Below are 17474 nucleotides of genomic sequence, written 5' to 3' on the forward strand. Positions count from 1 at the left end.
CCTCTCACACAAGCGTACAAAAGCGAATATCTCTCGGCCTTTTGAGTCAAGAAATTATTTGAAGAAAGAAACAATTTGTCCATCAATTCTTCTGCATTTTACGAAAAATACGAACTAAGTTACGCAAAATTATTGAATCTGAACAAGTTATCAAAAACAAGGGTGCCGTAAACCAAAATTCGGTAAACCTTTTCAGTTTTCTTTTCTCCAAAAAGTTTCTGTAGGCCCTATAACCAACTAAGTTTAAACATGCAGGCTATAACGTTCCATGTCTTTTGAATGTGGTTTGAAATTTTTATGAAGTTTCATTTAGGTTAATTGTTTTTAAAACTTCTTATTTTCTGAATGTTTTACGCATCTTCGCGTTTACGAGGTAGTTAGGCTAACTACGAAATGCACTACGTACTTTAGACACGAAAAGGATGAAATAACTTAAAACTAAAGCATATGTTGTCTGCTGAAAGAAGTTCGTGCCGGATTTCAAAATAATCTATTCCATAACATCAAATGTTGGACACACTGAGTACAGCTATAGATTATTTTCAGTCAGTAGAGACTTTAAAGGCAGTTAATAATTTTCCAAAACAATGCGGTAGAAGTTACCCAACGTTACCAATCGAGATAATCATCGTTATGGCAACCAGCAAACACTACAAAATGACGTCAGTTTTCTCGTGATAACCCCTCCAATGATTTGAGCCCTCGGTGAACTTTGAACTCACCAGCTGGTAATTTTTTTGGCATTTTACGATTTTCGCTAAACTGCTTTCACTTTACGCTGCCTATGTCACCAAGCACCAAGAGTTGCGCTAAACGAAGGTTGGGAAAGGATTGCAGGAAGTTGTAGATAAAAGGATAATAATACGCATTGAGACAATGACTAAGAAGCAGCTTACAATGTACTGTATGAAGTTTATTTCCTTATATCCGCGTGTGTGAGTAGAAGGTTGGCTGACCGGAAACGCCGATGGGTTAGGCCTAGGTTATATATCATTACCCTTTTAGATGCTAGGCTATAAGACTGTAAGACATAAAAAATATACGTTATTTTATTGTGTAATAAAACCTAATCTGTTTCATTGGTAATGTTTAGTAATGTCAAGTCCTACAAGTCAAGTATTTTTGTCTGACCATAGTCTTGCAACAAAGATGTTATAATGTTGTTGGTTTTTACTAATTAATAACTAGTACAGTCTGACTGCCTGACACTTGACAGCCATTTAATCAGGCTATTAGATGGTAGCCACAGTCTCCCTGACTTATATTTTGTAAAATCATGGAAAATGATGGTAAAAGTGGAACACGAAAGAAGCACTGGTTCATACAGAAATAGTGAAAAAAGTGGAAAAACTATATCGAGTTTAGTGCTGAAGTGCACAACCACACGACGTCATAATTTGAATAGCTGGGGTCTAGTATACAAATGCATCCTGTGGTTGTGCACTTCTGCACTAGACCCACTATATAAGTTCAGTTGTTACAGATACAAATAACAATAACGCTACATGATAGGTCAATCTGTCCCCAGGCGTAGCATAGCCGCCATCTTGTAAAGGCTTGGCTGGAGTTATAGCTGAGTTACCGCATTTATAAATCATAATAGAGTGTGGAGGATTGTATAATGTACATGTAACTAACTTCACAGGATAAACTTCATAGTAACCTTCATAAGCTTTTTCTCATATATTCCAGGGTATTCATCCAAAATTACTCTATATTTTCAGTTAGGTTTTATTACTGCCATAGAGAGTTAGAGGCAATTTTTTATATTTTTCTGACCCGTACTACGTAAGGTGTAATGTATGCTGGATTAGACAGGTAACCTGGTTGTTTAAGTTGTGCATTCCGTAGCATAGGCCTTTGAGTTGTGTATGATGATAGACGTGGCGTACTACCATAATTGTTTGTATATTAAGATGTCATTATTTATTTTGTTTGCTATATTTTTGTTTTATCTATAGAAAAGAATTCTTGCACAATTAACGTTTTTGTTTGGTAGAAAACCCAGCCAAGAGCATTGGAATAGTCCATCAAGCCCTCCAGGCAGGTATACAAATAACATTATTATAGTGTTTAATGATAGGTGACATATATAAAGGTATATACATAATAATTTAATTAATGTACTTTGAGCAATTTACTTCTAATCAAGAACAAAACATTTATATATATACTTACTGCATGTGAATATAGAAATTTGTTTCTTTGATAGCATAATGGATGATGAGGAAGTGACAAGGTCGATGTCTGCTGTTAGTATTAGAAGTATTCGAGATCAAAAAATTGAAAGACAGGTAAGTACGCTAAAATCAGATCTTGAGTAACCTTTCAGCATCTTTTAGTTAATTTCTGATCTACATTTGATATCTACTATACATTGTGATAGTATTATTAGCTGTCTAAAGCAAACCAATGTGTTTTATTCTAGAAACAACGTGAAGAACAGCGGCAAAGGCGCAAAAAGCAGGAATCATCGATGCTTATATCCACCGATGCCCCACGTATTGGGTCAGGTGGAAAATCACGTCCATCTACGGCCTCTAGAAGAGATGAAGCATTACCTCTTGTTGAAAGTCATAACACCAACAACAAATACAATCACGGTATTTTAGTGGATTTGGTAGAATGCTAGTAAAGATACTGTATTGTGTGCCAAGTGATAATTTAGCTTCATACAGTTTATGATATTTTGTTTAAGAGAGTTGAGAACAAGTAATAGTATTTTATATATTGTTAAACACGATGATTTTAGATTAAATGCCTGCCTTACTGTATCAGAAGTTATGAAATATTTTGGTATTTTTTGTTACAGCGGCCTATGATAATCCCACTCTCGATAATGAAGAACAAAATATCACCATGATCAATGTTGTGCCAAGTGGAAACTCATACAATACAGTTGAAAATCGTCCATCGAAGCCAGCCGTTGAGTCACTGCCGGTTGATGAAACACCTGATGTAATTCCTTCTCGACCAACTGACACCCAACGTAAAATGGCTCAGTTAGGTGAGTCTGTTTGTTAAAATTCTATGGCCTTTTTATTGTAAAATAATTGGCTGTTTTAATTGTATGAAATTTACTTACTGTGAGTTTATTTTCCTTTTTATAACAAGTCAATTTGTTATGGTTAGGAAATGTTTAATAGTATTTTGCTATTTGGCACTTCATGTATATAATGTCTGTGTTTTCTATGTTTGTTACTTTAGGTTACAATTTCTTCCATTGCAATTAATATAATCTGTGATTATTATTTCCTTATTATTTCCTGTTTGTGTTTCCTTATTATTTAAAGCCCCAATTGGTAAAAATTGCAGACGCCAATGTAGTGATTTGCTTAAAGCTGTTCTAAATCCTGCAAGTAAATACTATTAGTTTGTCTGTTGCTCATATTAGATTAGTATTAGATTCATTATGTATACAAAATGTATCCATTCAGGTCATGATCAAGAAATATTATTTCAAATTTTTACTTTTGCGTGTTGTTTATGATTACTATTAGAAAACTGTGAAAAGAAAATCAAAGGAAAGTGCTCTGTTTGGAGTATAAGGTCATTATTTAATACAAATGACTCTGATAATTTGCCCCAGTCTGATCCTACTGTTGTACCGCAATGCTGGGAAACACTTGTGGAGCCTTTGGGTAATTTTTGTGGGTTATTTAGCTCCATATGTTTTGTCCAGGAACTTTCATTCTTTATTAGCTTTCTTTTCAATTGTTCATATTTTGAACCATAAATATATGTTTTTAGTTTGTTTGTGAGTGTTGTCATGTTATTAGATAGTTTCAAATATTTTTTGTAAGCAATTTAACAAGGTGTTCCTTTGTTTTTCATTTGGCTTATTCCACAAGCTGTGTGAGTCATTTTAGACTGAAAGTAATGCGTATTCGTTGTTGTCTTTCAATATAGAACAATTGCTTCAGGGTTGAAAATTTGTGACAGGATGTTATTTACTCAGCCCAGCTTTACATTGTAGTTGGTGTTGACAAATGAAAATGCTACCTGGGTGATTTCATGTTTGCTCTGGTGTTATCATACACATCATATGATACCTTTTAAAAGAATTGTTTTGTAGTTTCAAAGAGTATAATAATAGGGGATCGAATTACCATTTGGTCTCCATTGTAAATTTCCAATACAGTAGTACATTATATATCATTATATATCACATGTCATTATATATATATATGCAGATAACTTACTGTTTTCTGCTGTATATTTTGCATTCTATTTGTTGTCGTTTTTGTGATTCCTACTCTGGCACTAATGCGTTGGTTTATGAACCCTAATTATGACTGTTTTTTGTTGGGAGGAAAATTTAGCTTAAATTCTTACAACCAAACAAATTAAATTAAAACTGTCAAATTTAATAAATGACATAAACGAATTAAAACAGCAATAACTTAATAAAATATAAACCTTAATTTAGTTATTTTATCAAAATAGATTTTTATTTAACACAGTGCTTTTTAAGTCTTTTCAACTGCTACTGAAATTTTAAGTGTAAAAAAGCATAGTGACCCATATTGCGTTAACATTTCTAAAGTGAATTGTCATTTGTAGCTACAAGACAATTTGTAAAAATATATAAACTGCCAACTTAAACAACCATTTAAAAAATCGGAGTGCAGCTGCTCGCCAAGACCATATAGTGTCATCCTTGATACCAGCAATGCACCATGTACATTTAATTTTTATATTAAGAAACCCTTCATTAGAAATTGTAAATTCAGAGTATTACTCACAAACATTTAACTCATGAAACGTGACTTACGGTTTACTCATGTTACAACCATTGACCCAACAAAATCACTTGATGACCCAAGTTTGGTTTACTATCAAGGGTTTGAGAAGCACTAATTTATGTAAAATTCATAACTGGTATTTGTTACATAACATATACCTAATCTTTGTTATATACTTTACCTTATTAATGAATTATTAAGAATTTTATAAATAGTTTTGTTTCTGTATAAAATGAACTTTACAAGTATATAATTTAGAAGTACATGTGTGTTTAGCAGTACTTACACACTGTCGTATATGTTTGCTAAAATCCTTAGATAGGTGTTTTAGCTGTTATATATACTAGTAAAACTTTTATAATAGATAACTTTTTAAAATCATTTGTAGTGACAAATATGGAACAATGCAATTACATATATTTATATACAATTATAACAAGTTTATGCATAGCAGGTTGTGAAATTTGAGTGTAGTACCAGTTCATCGTGATAGATATTTTGTTTCACTTAAGCGAAAGCTACAGTATTATGAAAACATCAGTTAGCATTGTGTGGGGCTGAATTACTCTGTTTTATTAGGAATGGCACAAAGTGCAGATTTTGATGTTGATTCTGAAGAAGAAGAGGCTGAAGCAGGATTGATGGCTGTTGCTCCTCGTCCTCCAACAGCTCGATCTCTTGCAGGAGGAAAACGACCGGGATCTGCCAAATTAGACGTAAGTATCTGAAAAATTAGCTGGCTATTAATGATTATTTTTTCAAATTTCGTTGTGCTCTGAAAGCTTAATTATGTACCTTTCCTGCCTAATGGGTCATGTTGTTTGTGATTTCACAATGGATCATTTCACAAAAAGTTGATATGACCGTAAATTTTATTAATAAAGTATATTTGCTATTCTTGTTATAGATTAGTTATATTTTCTTTCTGTTCTCAGTTTTACTTTCATAGAGTATTTCACTTCCATGGAGCCTATGGTATTGGTTGTTAGATAGCGAATAAGTCTTGTTTTTTGGTTTTTATTACTCACTTGATTGTATGTCAAACCTGTCGAAGCATGTCCTTGACTTATGTATGAGTGCCTTGAAAGCCCCTCACTTTGGTAAATCATAAACGTCTGTGATTTATTTATTTTCATTGACATCCAAAGCTGACATTTCATATCCATTGTCATAAGAAATGTGGTGACTCCTTTTAACCAATAACTGTTACGATGATACTTGTTCAGTCACGTTTTTGGTTTTCCTTGATTGAATGTTTACAATTTGATGAATGGAATATGCTCGATTTGACATGTATACTTTTCAGTCATGAGGCTATTGTTTGAAGAACAGTCTTATTTGTCAAATAGCGTTGACATATCCTTGTCCAATCTGTTTTTTGATGTAATCTTACTTCATTGTTTTTCTTCACAAGTTTTTTGTGTATTGAAGGCCCGAAAATTCAGCTGGATGGCCAAACTGCCTCCACCTGTTTTCAGTAATGAAAAAAGGTCTCCGGAGAAATTTCATACATCACCTCCTGCTGATGGTTACGAGCGTTTGAAAAATTTTATATTTTCTCCTACACCTGTTTATGACTTTATCACAAACAAACCAGCAATTGATACGCAAGAACAAGAAGATGCCTTTGTTGTGATGGGTTTTGAAGACGATTTTGTGCCATGCCAGGTTCAAAACACTACATCTACCATTCTGCCATTAGATGTAAGGTTTAGGTAGCATTGGCCATTGGGTTGACTCATCTGGGTTTTCTTGCAGTGAACTAAAAACGTTAAGTGGTTTATGGATTTTGTTGTACGTTAGTGGTTATTATAATAATTCTGTAGCTGTAGATCTTTGTAAGCTTGGGACTGTGATTGATTGACTATGTGATATAAAAGGCTATCAAACTAAGGTTAGCGAATATACATGTTTACTGGTTATCAATATTCTGTTATGAGGAATTATGACTTTAACCGTCCCAGCTGCCCTAATACTGCACCATATGTACCAGTAATTAGCTTTTTTTGTCATTTTTTTAAAGCCATATTTACATTCTGTATCAACACCACATGCAGTTGTATTGTGATGACCTGTGTACCAATCATTACCCGAAAACAACTCAGTTCTGACACACAAACTGTAATCTATTGCATTTAACTAATCATAAAACTTGATTGTTTTTATAATGATTTTAGTTTTCAAAGAGCACAGTGGTAAAACCCGAAAAATGCAAAGGTACTATAAGAGATTCAAAAGCATGTAATGAAATGTCGGGAAAGTCACGAGAAGATGTAGTTGAGACAATAAACACCTCCTACTGTGCAGTGCTCAAGGATGACGCAGGTGACGAAGATCATGGTGGAGTTAGCATCTCATCCACGATTCGAGCAGGATCAAGAAACAAGATGGTTAAAAGAGACAGCTGGGTAGGGGCTGATTTGACAGCTTCTACAGAGGAGGAGTGTCAGCACTCCTACCTGACTGATGTAGAATCACTGAACATAAGCTACAGCACTCCTGTTGAGGATGTAGAAATAGTAAGTGATCCTGAAGTAATTGAAGAGTATAATACTGTTGAAAAAGCATTAGCGGAATCAGAGGGAGCCAGAGACGAAGTAGGAGGTTGCAGAGCTCAGATGAGGTAATCCTGTTATTTTAATTAATTATTAAGGATTCAGTTTTGGCCTTACTAAAGGTATTGAGTTTCTTAATAGTGTCTGGTGTCTTGTTTGAAACATGAAACACATTTAAACGACTGTATAGAATAGACCGACAAGCGTGTGTTATTTTAAAAGAGGAAAATATGAGAACTAAGTCGTTTGGAAAAACAATGGAATTCATTATTTTTGCTGCAGCAGTGTTGAAAGCAATGGCCTTAGAAACTTGTTTCGACAACTATTAGTTAAACTAAACCGGTAAAACAAAACGTGCATTCATCGAAAAAATAGGTAGGCCATAAACATGTCACGTTCTAAGGGCTTTTCTTCAGACGGCTGATTACCAGTAATTGTCCTGCCGCCGATTACATGACGACTTGTAGCGAACCTTATTTTACAAATGTATTATCCAAAAATCAATAATTCATAGCGTTGTTATGCCGGCCACTCGACGTCATCGTAGCCATAAATAATTGACTCTAACAAAATGAATAGAGCTCTTGTTCTTTTTTCAATTTCAGTGCCTTTCGCACTTATCACACGGTATATTGAAACATGCTGAAAGTAGGAGCTTTTGTAATTACGCAACACGCAGGTCAATACGCTCATCGTCTCCAATATTTTGAATACGGTTTTCACAGTTACCGTTGCCATTTCTTTTTCAGCAAAAATGAACTCTCATTATTTAACCTTTTCGAATATTACACGGTTGAACGAAATTTTACTTATTTTTTGTAATTAAGCGTTACAGCTCAGTACCTGTAAGCATGGCAAACTGCTTGAATGGTCTTGAAGCATTGTAGGTTTTCTAGTTAATTTGTAAGAGTCATAAACTGGTTTGTGTGGTAAACTGTTCGAGACGTTACGACGGTTATCGAAGGTTCGAATAGGCCCTGCCCTACTTTCGTTTTAGTCCGGGCTAATGTATACGTCCGTCGCCTTTGTCTATTTTCAAAGGAGTTGGTAGCCGCTTTGTTGGGTTACTGGTTCGTTTTATTGTCCGTGTCGTCATTTACGATGACGCAAACGAAATTTGATTTGCCCAGTCCTTTTATAACCGTACATGTGAAATCGCCAAATCATGCTACAGCGTTTTTCCACAAGGCCAGCAAAATGTCCGATCGCGCCTACTTGTACATAAACTTAGTATTGCGCGGTCATGCCCTTTACCGATTTTTAAGGTGTGGTTGTTATGGTGTGTCTACCAAAGCTTTCGTTTGACGAAGATTAAGTGCCCTTCATTCGCCTTATACGGAAACACACTAAAATATTCTACTCTTACTAAAAAGAATCACTATTTGCCGATTTTTAGCTTTAATTTTGCTATAACTTTAAACGTTGCTAGATTACTATGTGATTTATGATATTATATTGACAATGATAACACTGGAATATGGAATCAACTAATGTTTTCATGCATCTGCCAGAATGCTTACAAGCAGCAATCAATCCATCCATAATGTAAAAATCGCCAAGATCAATAGAACAATCGGCAGTAGATACCCTTTTGTAGTGAGCTTGAAGGTTGTTTAGAAACTTTAGATTTTAAGTGTTCAGTGCACGCACGCTCAAGTGTGTGATGATTCAAAAGGAGATTACATAATCCTCTCGGTAAAGACAAATATTTAAAAGGGAGAGGGATTCCTTATGGTATAAGTACGGACTTGCCCAATATGTCGTCTCTTTAACACTATTTCCATAGGACCGCGTGACTATCTCATATTTTTAGCACATTTTGACATGGTATAAATCATGTACCGACATTGCTGAATTGATTTAAAAAAACATTGTTTCTTGCCTCTTTTCCATATAGAAGCTTATAGAAGAACTAGTATTTCATAACAGTGATAATATTCAACCTAATTATTGTTTCAACAGGTTGTTATAATTTGTAAACTTGTAATATGTTTTCCAGCTGAAACTTCCTTTATATTAAAAACAACTCAAAAATTAAGTTGTCTTTAACAAAACGGAATTTATTTTTCTTAGAGTTTTCGGATGTTTCTTTAATTCTCTTCTTCGTTATGTCATAACCATCTGGTCGATATACATTTTCATTGTGTTTGATCGATCTTGTTATGTTAACACACCTGTACGTGTGGTACGAACGACGTTAATGAAACTGCATGGACCTTGTGTTTTTGAATTATTCTTAGATGTGTGCTTGTGGCTTTTATGAATTTACAGAAATTTTTTGGGCAATTTAACCTTGGTCGCAAGGGAACCTAACCTGCCAGCCATCCAATTCGTATCTTCGCGGCTTGCTGAGAAGTAGGCCTTGTTCAGCGCGGATTCAATCCAAAACATTCTACTGTAAAGTAAAGAGAAACAATTTAAAGTGGCTCCTTAAAAACCAGCTTGATATTGTGACAAAAGCGTAATGACGCTTGCCTGGATGTAGACTCTATTGACTCTGTTTACTAGAAGTCAAGGCTTGGCGTAACCCGTCCCCAAAAGCGATAGCATATATAAATAAATTATATCGGTCGTGCCAAAGTAGTGACCCAATTTTGTTATTTAATCTTAATCTGGATCTTGATTGCGAATGTCTAATCTTAAACTTTATTCTTTGATGAGTTGGCAGAGCATTTGATAATACAAAAGTCTATCCTGGCATGGGCTGCAAGCATGTTTCATCTAATCAAGATGCGAACTTTCGCTCCACTGCGCTGCTGCATATTTTTGCTGGGCTTATTTAGTTTAAACCCGGTCATGTCGAACGGTTGGTTATGATTTTGGCATGGCGGGTGTTGTTGGCCATTTGTTAAATGAGGTTGTTCAAGTAGCGCCATATGGCATTTTATTATGATCCGTAACGATAGGCTTAGTGCTTATTTACTTCGTTGCGAAATCGGTCATTGCGCACTGCCCGTCGATCCGTTCGATTAATACTCGAAGCTATGTGATTACATAGAAATCATTACTCCAAGCTTTGACGATAAATTGTTTTGGAATGCTCTTGTTGTGGTTGTGTACATTGTCCGAATCAACGTGCCTCGTGTCTAACAGCCTGTGCATTTAGAGGCGCGTGTTTTTGGATGAGATAACAGAGCAAGAAAGGTCATGTTTTTACAGTGAAAACGCTCAGAAAATAACAAGATCTTTTGCTTTTTTCGATTTTTTTTTCGTCTAGTTATGTTCGATTTGTGCTATGTTTGCCGTTTGATTCATAGGCTGTCGTAAAATGCTTAGCATTTAAACAAGAGGCCATGTCAGATGACTTATGCCTTAAGAAGAACACTCGTTAAATTTACTTTTTGATAAAGTAACTGCTCCCTAATTTGCACGCTCTTAAATACAGCGTCTGTCATAACGACCACTTGTTTTGGAAACGATAAATAATCAAGATAACTCAATAAATCATTTACTTAAAAGTGCTTGGAACTCTGAATCGCATTATACCGCAAGCGCAAATTAGCTTTCTGGAAGCACAAACACACTCTTGGTGCATTTCTCTGTAGAAGTGCTGCAGTAAAATGTATTATTGCTCATTAGTGACACTCAGTGTTTAAATCCTTGCTGGCATGCCAACACTCGAAGGTATAGTGACGCAACAATGCTGTAATTATGCGTTCAGGCAATACATCATAAGTAACACGTTTTTTAAGTGGAAGGTTGTGTATCAGTTCAATTTTAATTGAGTAACTTTTGTTTATAGTTACCCAAAGCGAAAGACAGTTCAACAAGCGGTAGACGAATTGAATGTGTCCAGCATACAGGAATCGGATGGAGAGGTTACCAAGAAAACAGATAAGAAAGAACATTTTTCAGCTGTACCGCAGACTTGCGTTCAAACAGCCAAGATGAATGAGGGCCAAAATCCAAACGATGAAGTTTGGTGGATTTTGGTCAAGATGAAGTCTGTATTAACTAGAATGCAGTGCAGGATTTTGAATAAAAACTTGGACCAACAGTCAGCATCAGTTAAAGTTTTGGGAGATGAACTGTTGTTCGCCCAAATTGGTCAGGTAGGTCGAGTCCAGGTGATGGATCCCAAACACAAGCCTTGCTCCTCTCAGCCATCCGTAGCCACTACGGAGTCTTCCTCAACGGACTCGGAGTCGGATGCAAATGGAGCTAATTTACAAGACTGGGATCTCATGTCCGAGTTGTGCGTCCAGCTCAATGACGTAATTAGCCGAGGACGCCACATCCTGAGCAGAACTACGGTCACGTCATCATCGCGTTATCGCCTGGCCGAGTTCAGTTACCGCGCCGCGTCCAATGTGGTCCAATCAATTTTGTCTTCACGAGAATCACTTTCCAGTCTTTTGAAAACGATCGAAGATCTGATTTCAGAATATCGACGCGAAGTTAACCGCGAACACTTGGAAAATCAACGCAATCGATTAGACCGCGCTTGCTCCCATGGCGGGCGTTTATCTTTCACAGATATCATTCTTAAGGAAAACGAAGTTCTTTCCGCATTGTCCGCTCTTCCCCACAACAAAGTCGCCTCTATAAAGGTACAGGTATTGTCACAGCAAGTGACAGGATTAAAGTATCTTTGCAGCTTAAGCTAGTTCTTATAGGGAAAGCTCGTTGCTCTGTGTATGAATATTTCAGTTTATTTGCAAAGTGAGGCAGTTTTCGTTTAAGACTAAAGTTCTATTGATGTAAACGAATAAGGTTTGTGTGTGTGTCTACCTTACGTTGTAGTGTTGTTTTCACACCATTTACTAACCAGTGGGCTCCCAAACTTATCTGATTCTCTGTTTTTGTTTTAAATAAATTATTAATACAATTAGTATTAAATTATGTAGTAAACCGCGTTTTTTAAATAAAACTAATCTAACACAGAAATAAATTTGTAGAAATTTCTTGCTGATGTCGTTGTGGATTTATAGTATCATGCATCATAAAGAGCATAGCTTCGAAAATTATTTGTTGTTGTCAAATGTATACCCAACATCCACACTGGAAAACATAGTTTAATAATTTTCAAATAATACAGGACGTGGAAAATCGACCTGGGAGTAGCGGAGGTCGATATGTTCTTCCCGGAATGGATATTGACGATTTAGAAAATTTCTGCATGCAGCCTGCGCCGCAGGTTATTGTCACTTTTCGATATTAACGTCATACAATGTTTGATTTGATATAATAAAGATAGTTGATATTTGCTGATATATATATCAATAAAAATGTTTATTTGACAGTAGTATGCTTTTATTTGCATCTAATTTCAGGGTTATACAATCAAATGTCGAATTACTCGCGACAAAAAAGGAATAGATCGACATGCTTTTCCCACTTATTTTCTGCATTACGAGAGGGATGATGGGAAAAAGGTGAGCTCTTGAAACTCGTTCACCATCTCTTTTTACACTTGACTTTAAGTAATACGTAATGCCCTAATATAGGCTGCAATTACACCTGCTGCTGTCAGGGAATTTTATTTATTGCTGAATAATGTTATGTCATGTTTCTAACAATCTTTATTACAAAAGCTGATGTTGTTGACCTAGTTTTTGTAACAATTAATAAAAAATGATTTGTGATTTGCCAGATTTTCATCCTGGCCGGACGAAAGCGGAAACGAAGCAAAACGTCCAATTATCTCATTTCCGTTGACGCGACAGACTTGTCAAGGGAAGGAGAGTCTTACATTGGTTAGTTCAATTTATTTTGAGACTTAATTGATTGAGGTTTATTCTATAAATATTGAATAAATAACATAAGATGAGCGATTTTTTTTCTGTGGTTTAGTTCAAGCTATACTCGGACACCCCATGAACTGTATTTCACAGCCTATTTACAGTCACAAATAAGAAATTCAAGTATTGCGACTACTGCGTAAGCTCGGCAGCACTATTGAAGATGTTACACCTGTAGTAATCAATTGCCATACGTTTAAAAATATTCAGTATGACGCCTCTTTAGCATTTCGTCATTCATTTCCTCTAATTTTTGTCACTTTTAATCGGAGAAGATTCTCCTGGCGTTAAAGACAATACGTGCGCGGTGCTAACTTAATAAATTCCTGTTGGCTCAAGTGTATCCGCTTATATGAATTAATTATTTACATGACCATATCATTGTACACGACGTCAACTTCAATCGTAAAAGAAATGTAGCAACCGACAAAAAAGGGACTGCCTAATCGGAGTTGCTACTTGCTAGTTTTCAACTATACCAGGATAGATAGATTTCAAGAAGTATTTAGACTACAAGGACCAAAGCCATCCCATTGCCGATGCCCTCGTAGCGATAACATATGATTCTTGCTACGATAATTGTACTCTAATTCCGCGAAATACTGTAATTGTTACCGGCAAGTTACCTCATGATTAATTTATGTGGTCGAACGTCATTTGGTTCGGTCGTTCTGCTCAGGAAAATTTTCGTTATTATATCCATTTTGATAGTGAAATATCTTTCACTGCAAATCTATATTGGGCAGTGAATTCAATGGCATTGTAACTGTACTCACACATAACAAATGCTACGTACGCAGGTCTCTTTCTCAAAACTACGGCTTTTATCGCACCTGCCTTTCTAAGTTTATCCGATATGTTGCTTCTCAGGCAAACTCCGTTCGAATATGATGGGAACGAAATTTACGGTGTTCGACAATGGAAAGAAATGGGGAGACACCGAACTTGAACTTGACCGAAGTAATCTGCGTGAAGATCTCGCAGCCATTTGCTACGAAACAAACGTTCTCGGTTTTAAGGTATAGGTTTTTGAGGATTATTAACAAGGAATGTTTGAACTGTTAGTCGTGTAGTCGCAGTTGATATACAGCATCGCTTTTACAGTATAGTCACTCACTTTGGGTTAAAATATAGTTTTGCTATTTCTCAACCGTTTTAATTTCTGGCATGTTGCGAAAGGTCCAAGTACGATCAAATAATGCTTATTTGTAATCCATTTCCTACCACAATTTTTTGTATGACATGCTTTTGAAATTACTTCAGGGTCCAAGAAAAATGACGGTTGTAATCCCCGGTATGAACGTGTCACACGAGCGAGTGAAATTCAAGCCAATACACGTAAGCACACGGACTTTTTTATCTTTATTGGTTGATGGTAACTAAAACAGTTTTAAGTCTACATTAAGTGAGTAGTTTCGACTTCTCAATCAAAGATGTTTTTATGCACAGGAAAGGGAAAGCATATTGTCAAGATGGCAAAATAAGAACATGGAAAATTTGATCGAATTATCAAACAAGACTCCGGTCTGGAACGAAGGTAGAATTAAATTTAGGACAACAGCTTCCAATTTTACAAGATTACTAATTTTATTTGTATTAATTTTGTTAAAGTATGTATGGTCGAAGTTGTTATAAATGAACCTAAAATACTTTTTTCCCCAGACACTCAATCATACGTGTTAAACTTTCGGGGTCGTGTCACGCAAGCGTCAATCAAAAATTTTCAAATAATTCACCAAAGCGATCGTAAGTTGGCTCACCATGTAAAATACTGTTCATAGACATTGTCATCGTCATTTCACTTAAAGTTGCATGATTGTTAATACATCATCGATTGTTTTGAATTGAATAACAATTAGCCTGTGACCGTTTTTTTGTCAGATTAACCCAATGTTACTTATAAGTTATATACCTAATGATTTGTAAACTATTGAATAGCAGATCTACGTATCTATATTTTTTTATATAGCTCTGTCGATCTATAATACAATGTAGTATCTATCTATGTAAATTTTTGTATTTCAAATTGCAGCGGAATACATCGTCATGCAATTTGGCAAGGTCGAAAACGACGTATTCACACTGGACTACAATTACCCAATGAACGCCGTGCAGGCATTTGCAATCGCTTTATCCAGTTTTGACAGCAAATTGGCGTGCGAGTAAACCGGTTCAACCTTGGGCATTGTCTTACTTCAACAGCAGCTTATTAATTCGCTTAATTTATTCTTTACATAACGTAATTTTGTTGTAAATGTTTATTCTGTCTGTAACGATCGCTTCTGGTCACGTAGGCCTACTGGAGAAAGGTATTCCGAGCAAATGTGAAGACTAAAAAGAAATACCTCAAATTTCTAAACACTTTCATTTGAAGGATGCGTCTTACACGAAGTTTGAGAACATGTCTAAAATTTATTATCCTCCGATATATATCAAAAGCTCTTTGATTGCTGCAAAGTGTGCAGGTATCAAAAAGAGTTCGGAAATTTCACTGTGTGTACTTCGCGAGCTGTGCTTGATTGTATGCTGCATTTTCGCCTTCTTATGACTTGACCCTTTTTACTCAGTGCTATGAGCTGACTTCGCTATCAGAATCCCCCAAAAGTTTTTGTGTTAGCTGGAAATTAATTGTGCTAGTATTAATGATAAGCCATATTTGTAAAAAGTGAGTTGAATAGCAAATATAGGTACGTATGAGTAAAATTTGGCAATCAATGGCATATTTTTAGAATACCTGTATAAATCTGGCTGGTGTTTTAAAATAGACTTGTGTGATTTGCAGATTTTTGATGTGAGCGATAGATTCCATTGTCTTATACTATTCTCGTTGTCAGTATTTCTGAAGTTTTTGGTACAGGTTGCAGACTAGTAGCTTGTTTGATTAGTTAAAGCCTTTCCTAACAATGGAATGCGACATGATATATTTTTTTTAATTTTCAGGTTTAAGTATTTAACTTTTCGTATTTAATCCGATGAACTTGTGCTCATTTTTATTAACACAGTAACTTTTTGATATTTTTTTGGGTTAGTTTTTTGTATATTTCTACAATGAAATATTTACATATACTTGATGCCGAATTGATAGCTTTTCTGTGCATATGACACTTTTCTTTTCCGTCGCTGATTTTGTTTTTGTTAGGATTTATGTGATTCAAACTTTTATAATTGTTGTAGTTCTCGCCAAATATTGTGAATATTAAAGTTGTCAACTCAAACAGATACTACTTTGCGTTAGAGGGGCACTAAGATAAGTGTACAAGCCTAAAAACCTACGAAGTGACTATTTCACCGTAAGTAGTTCACGCAGTCAGTTATCAAAGGTAGGGGATTAGGACTTAGGAGAATGGTTTGATTTTGCCATTTTAGGTTTTATTGGAGTTAAATTTAGATTAGAATGTAGGTATAGGTTAGGTTACTATGTTATAACATTTAAGTTACAGTAGGTTAACAACAAACTGAAAAATAGCTTCGAACGCTCGATTTTTTCTGATGAAATAATGACAGCTAAAAACTTACTAATTCGGCTAAAAAGTAGGCGGAGCTTGGAAGTCGCTTAAACGTATGTGAACAGAGAAAGAAAAACCCTTCTTCTTCTGTAGATTTTCTATGAAAAAGCGTTTTAGAAAATCCTGGTTAATCAACTAGTGATTACTAGGGCAACCAGTTTTTTGACCTAAAAAGTTTAAATTTTGACCTTAAAATTTGCAAATTTTGACCTCATTTTGACCTAAAAAGTTTAACTTTTGACCTCATTTTGAAAAACGCTATACTGATAATCTCTACACTGTCTACAGCAACTTTCTAATCTAAAGCTGCATTTAAAAATGACAAAATGCTTTTCTAGTGTTGACTTTTTTTCGTTTCTGCGTATTAAGATTGACAACTTGCAGTTTCAAATGCAATGCCGTCACATCGTGACGTCACCAAACGCGCTGAAAAGCCTTCCCTCTCTTTGTGGCTTTGGTTCTAAGTAAAATTTGCGGCACTGGAATTGTTTGCGGTACAAGAAAAGAGAAAAACGGAAGAATAATATTACAAAATGGTTACAAAATTACAAGTTTAATAGATTTTGACCTAAAAAAAAGACCTAAAGAAACAATTTGACCGTATTTTGACCCCTAACGTAACATTTTGACTTTATTTGACCTAATAACTTCTATACCACACGTCGTACAAAGCTGAAATTTGTTTTGTGCTTGTTTGATAACATTCTGGGCAGGTTAAAAAAAATTGACCATATTGACTTTTGGTTGCCCTAGTGATTACTATAGAATGGTTTGTACCAGTAGGCCTACGCAACAAAAAGTGTGTATTGGTATGCGAACTTATTATTTTAATATCCCCAAAACGTTTAAATTGTCTGTCAGATGGAGTCTGATAGGCGTATACTATAGAACAGTAGTTTTCAACCTTTTTCATACCGTGACCCATTT

The 17474-nt window shown here is 35.4% G+C and overlaps 1 protein-coding gene across 2 annotated transcripts; it reads left to right on the plus strand.

Annotated features, from left to right (window-relative positions):
• The first annotated feature begins 1669 nt into the window (after positions 1-1669).
• LOC143450750 (uncharacterized) lies at positions 1670-16260 on the plus strand. 2 transcript variants are annotated; one of them, XM_076951419.1, is made up of 16 exons: positions 1670-1818; positions 2000-2047; positions 2213-2294; positions 2429-2603; positions 2813-3007; positions 5325-5461; positions 6923-7368; positions 11043-11850; positions 12339-12437; positions 12574-12675; positions 12894-12996; positions 13912-14060; positions 14305-14379; positions 14491-14578; positions 14704-14787; positions 15074-16260. In XM_076951419.1, the coding sequence occupies exons 1-16, from the start codon at positions 1799-1801 to the stop codon at positions 15205-15207; spliced, it is 2745 nt and encodes a 914-aa protein (XP_076807534.1). In that variant the 5' UTR covers positions 1670-1798; the 3' UTR covers positions 15208-16260. The 2 variants fall into 2 exon arrangements, with proteins under 2 accessions (XP_076807534.1, XP_076807543.1); XM_076951428.1 differs by having other exon boundaries at positions 1714-1818; positions 2000-2043.
• Positions 16261-17474: the final 1214 nt, after the last annotated feature.

This window comes from Clavelina lepadiformis, chromosome 1 (assembly GCF_947623445.1).
Source record: "Clavelina lepadiformis chromosome 1, kaClaLepa1.1, whole genome shotgun sequence".
NCBI lineage: Eukaryota > Metazoa > Chordata > Ascidiacea > Aplousobranchia > Clavelinidae > Clavelina > Clavelina lepadiformis.

What these genes read in the sequence shown, in the direction of transcription:
- LOC143450750 (XM_076951419.1), top strand. Translation starts at nt 1,799, where the DNA reads ATGTATGCTGGATTAGACAG. An exon ending in GCATGCAGCCTGCGCCGCAG is followed by an intron (nt 12,438 to 12,573) that starts GTTATTGTCACT and finishes ATCTAATTTCAG; the next exon opens with GGTTATACAATCAAATGTCG. An exon ending in CAAACGTTCTCGGTTTTAAG is followed by an intron (nt 14,061 to 14,304) that starts GTATAGGTTTTT and finishes AAATTACTTCAG; the next exon opens with GGTCCAAGAAAAATGACGGT.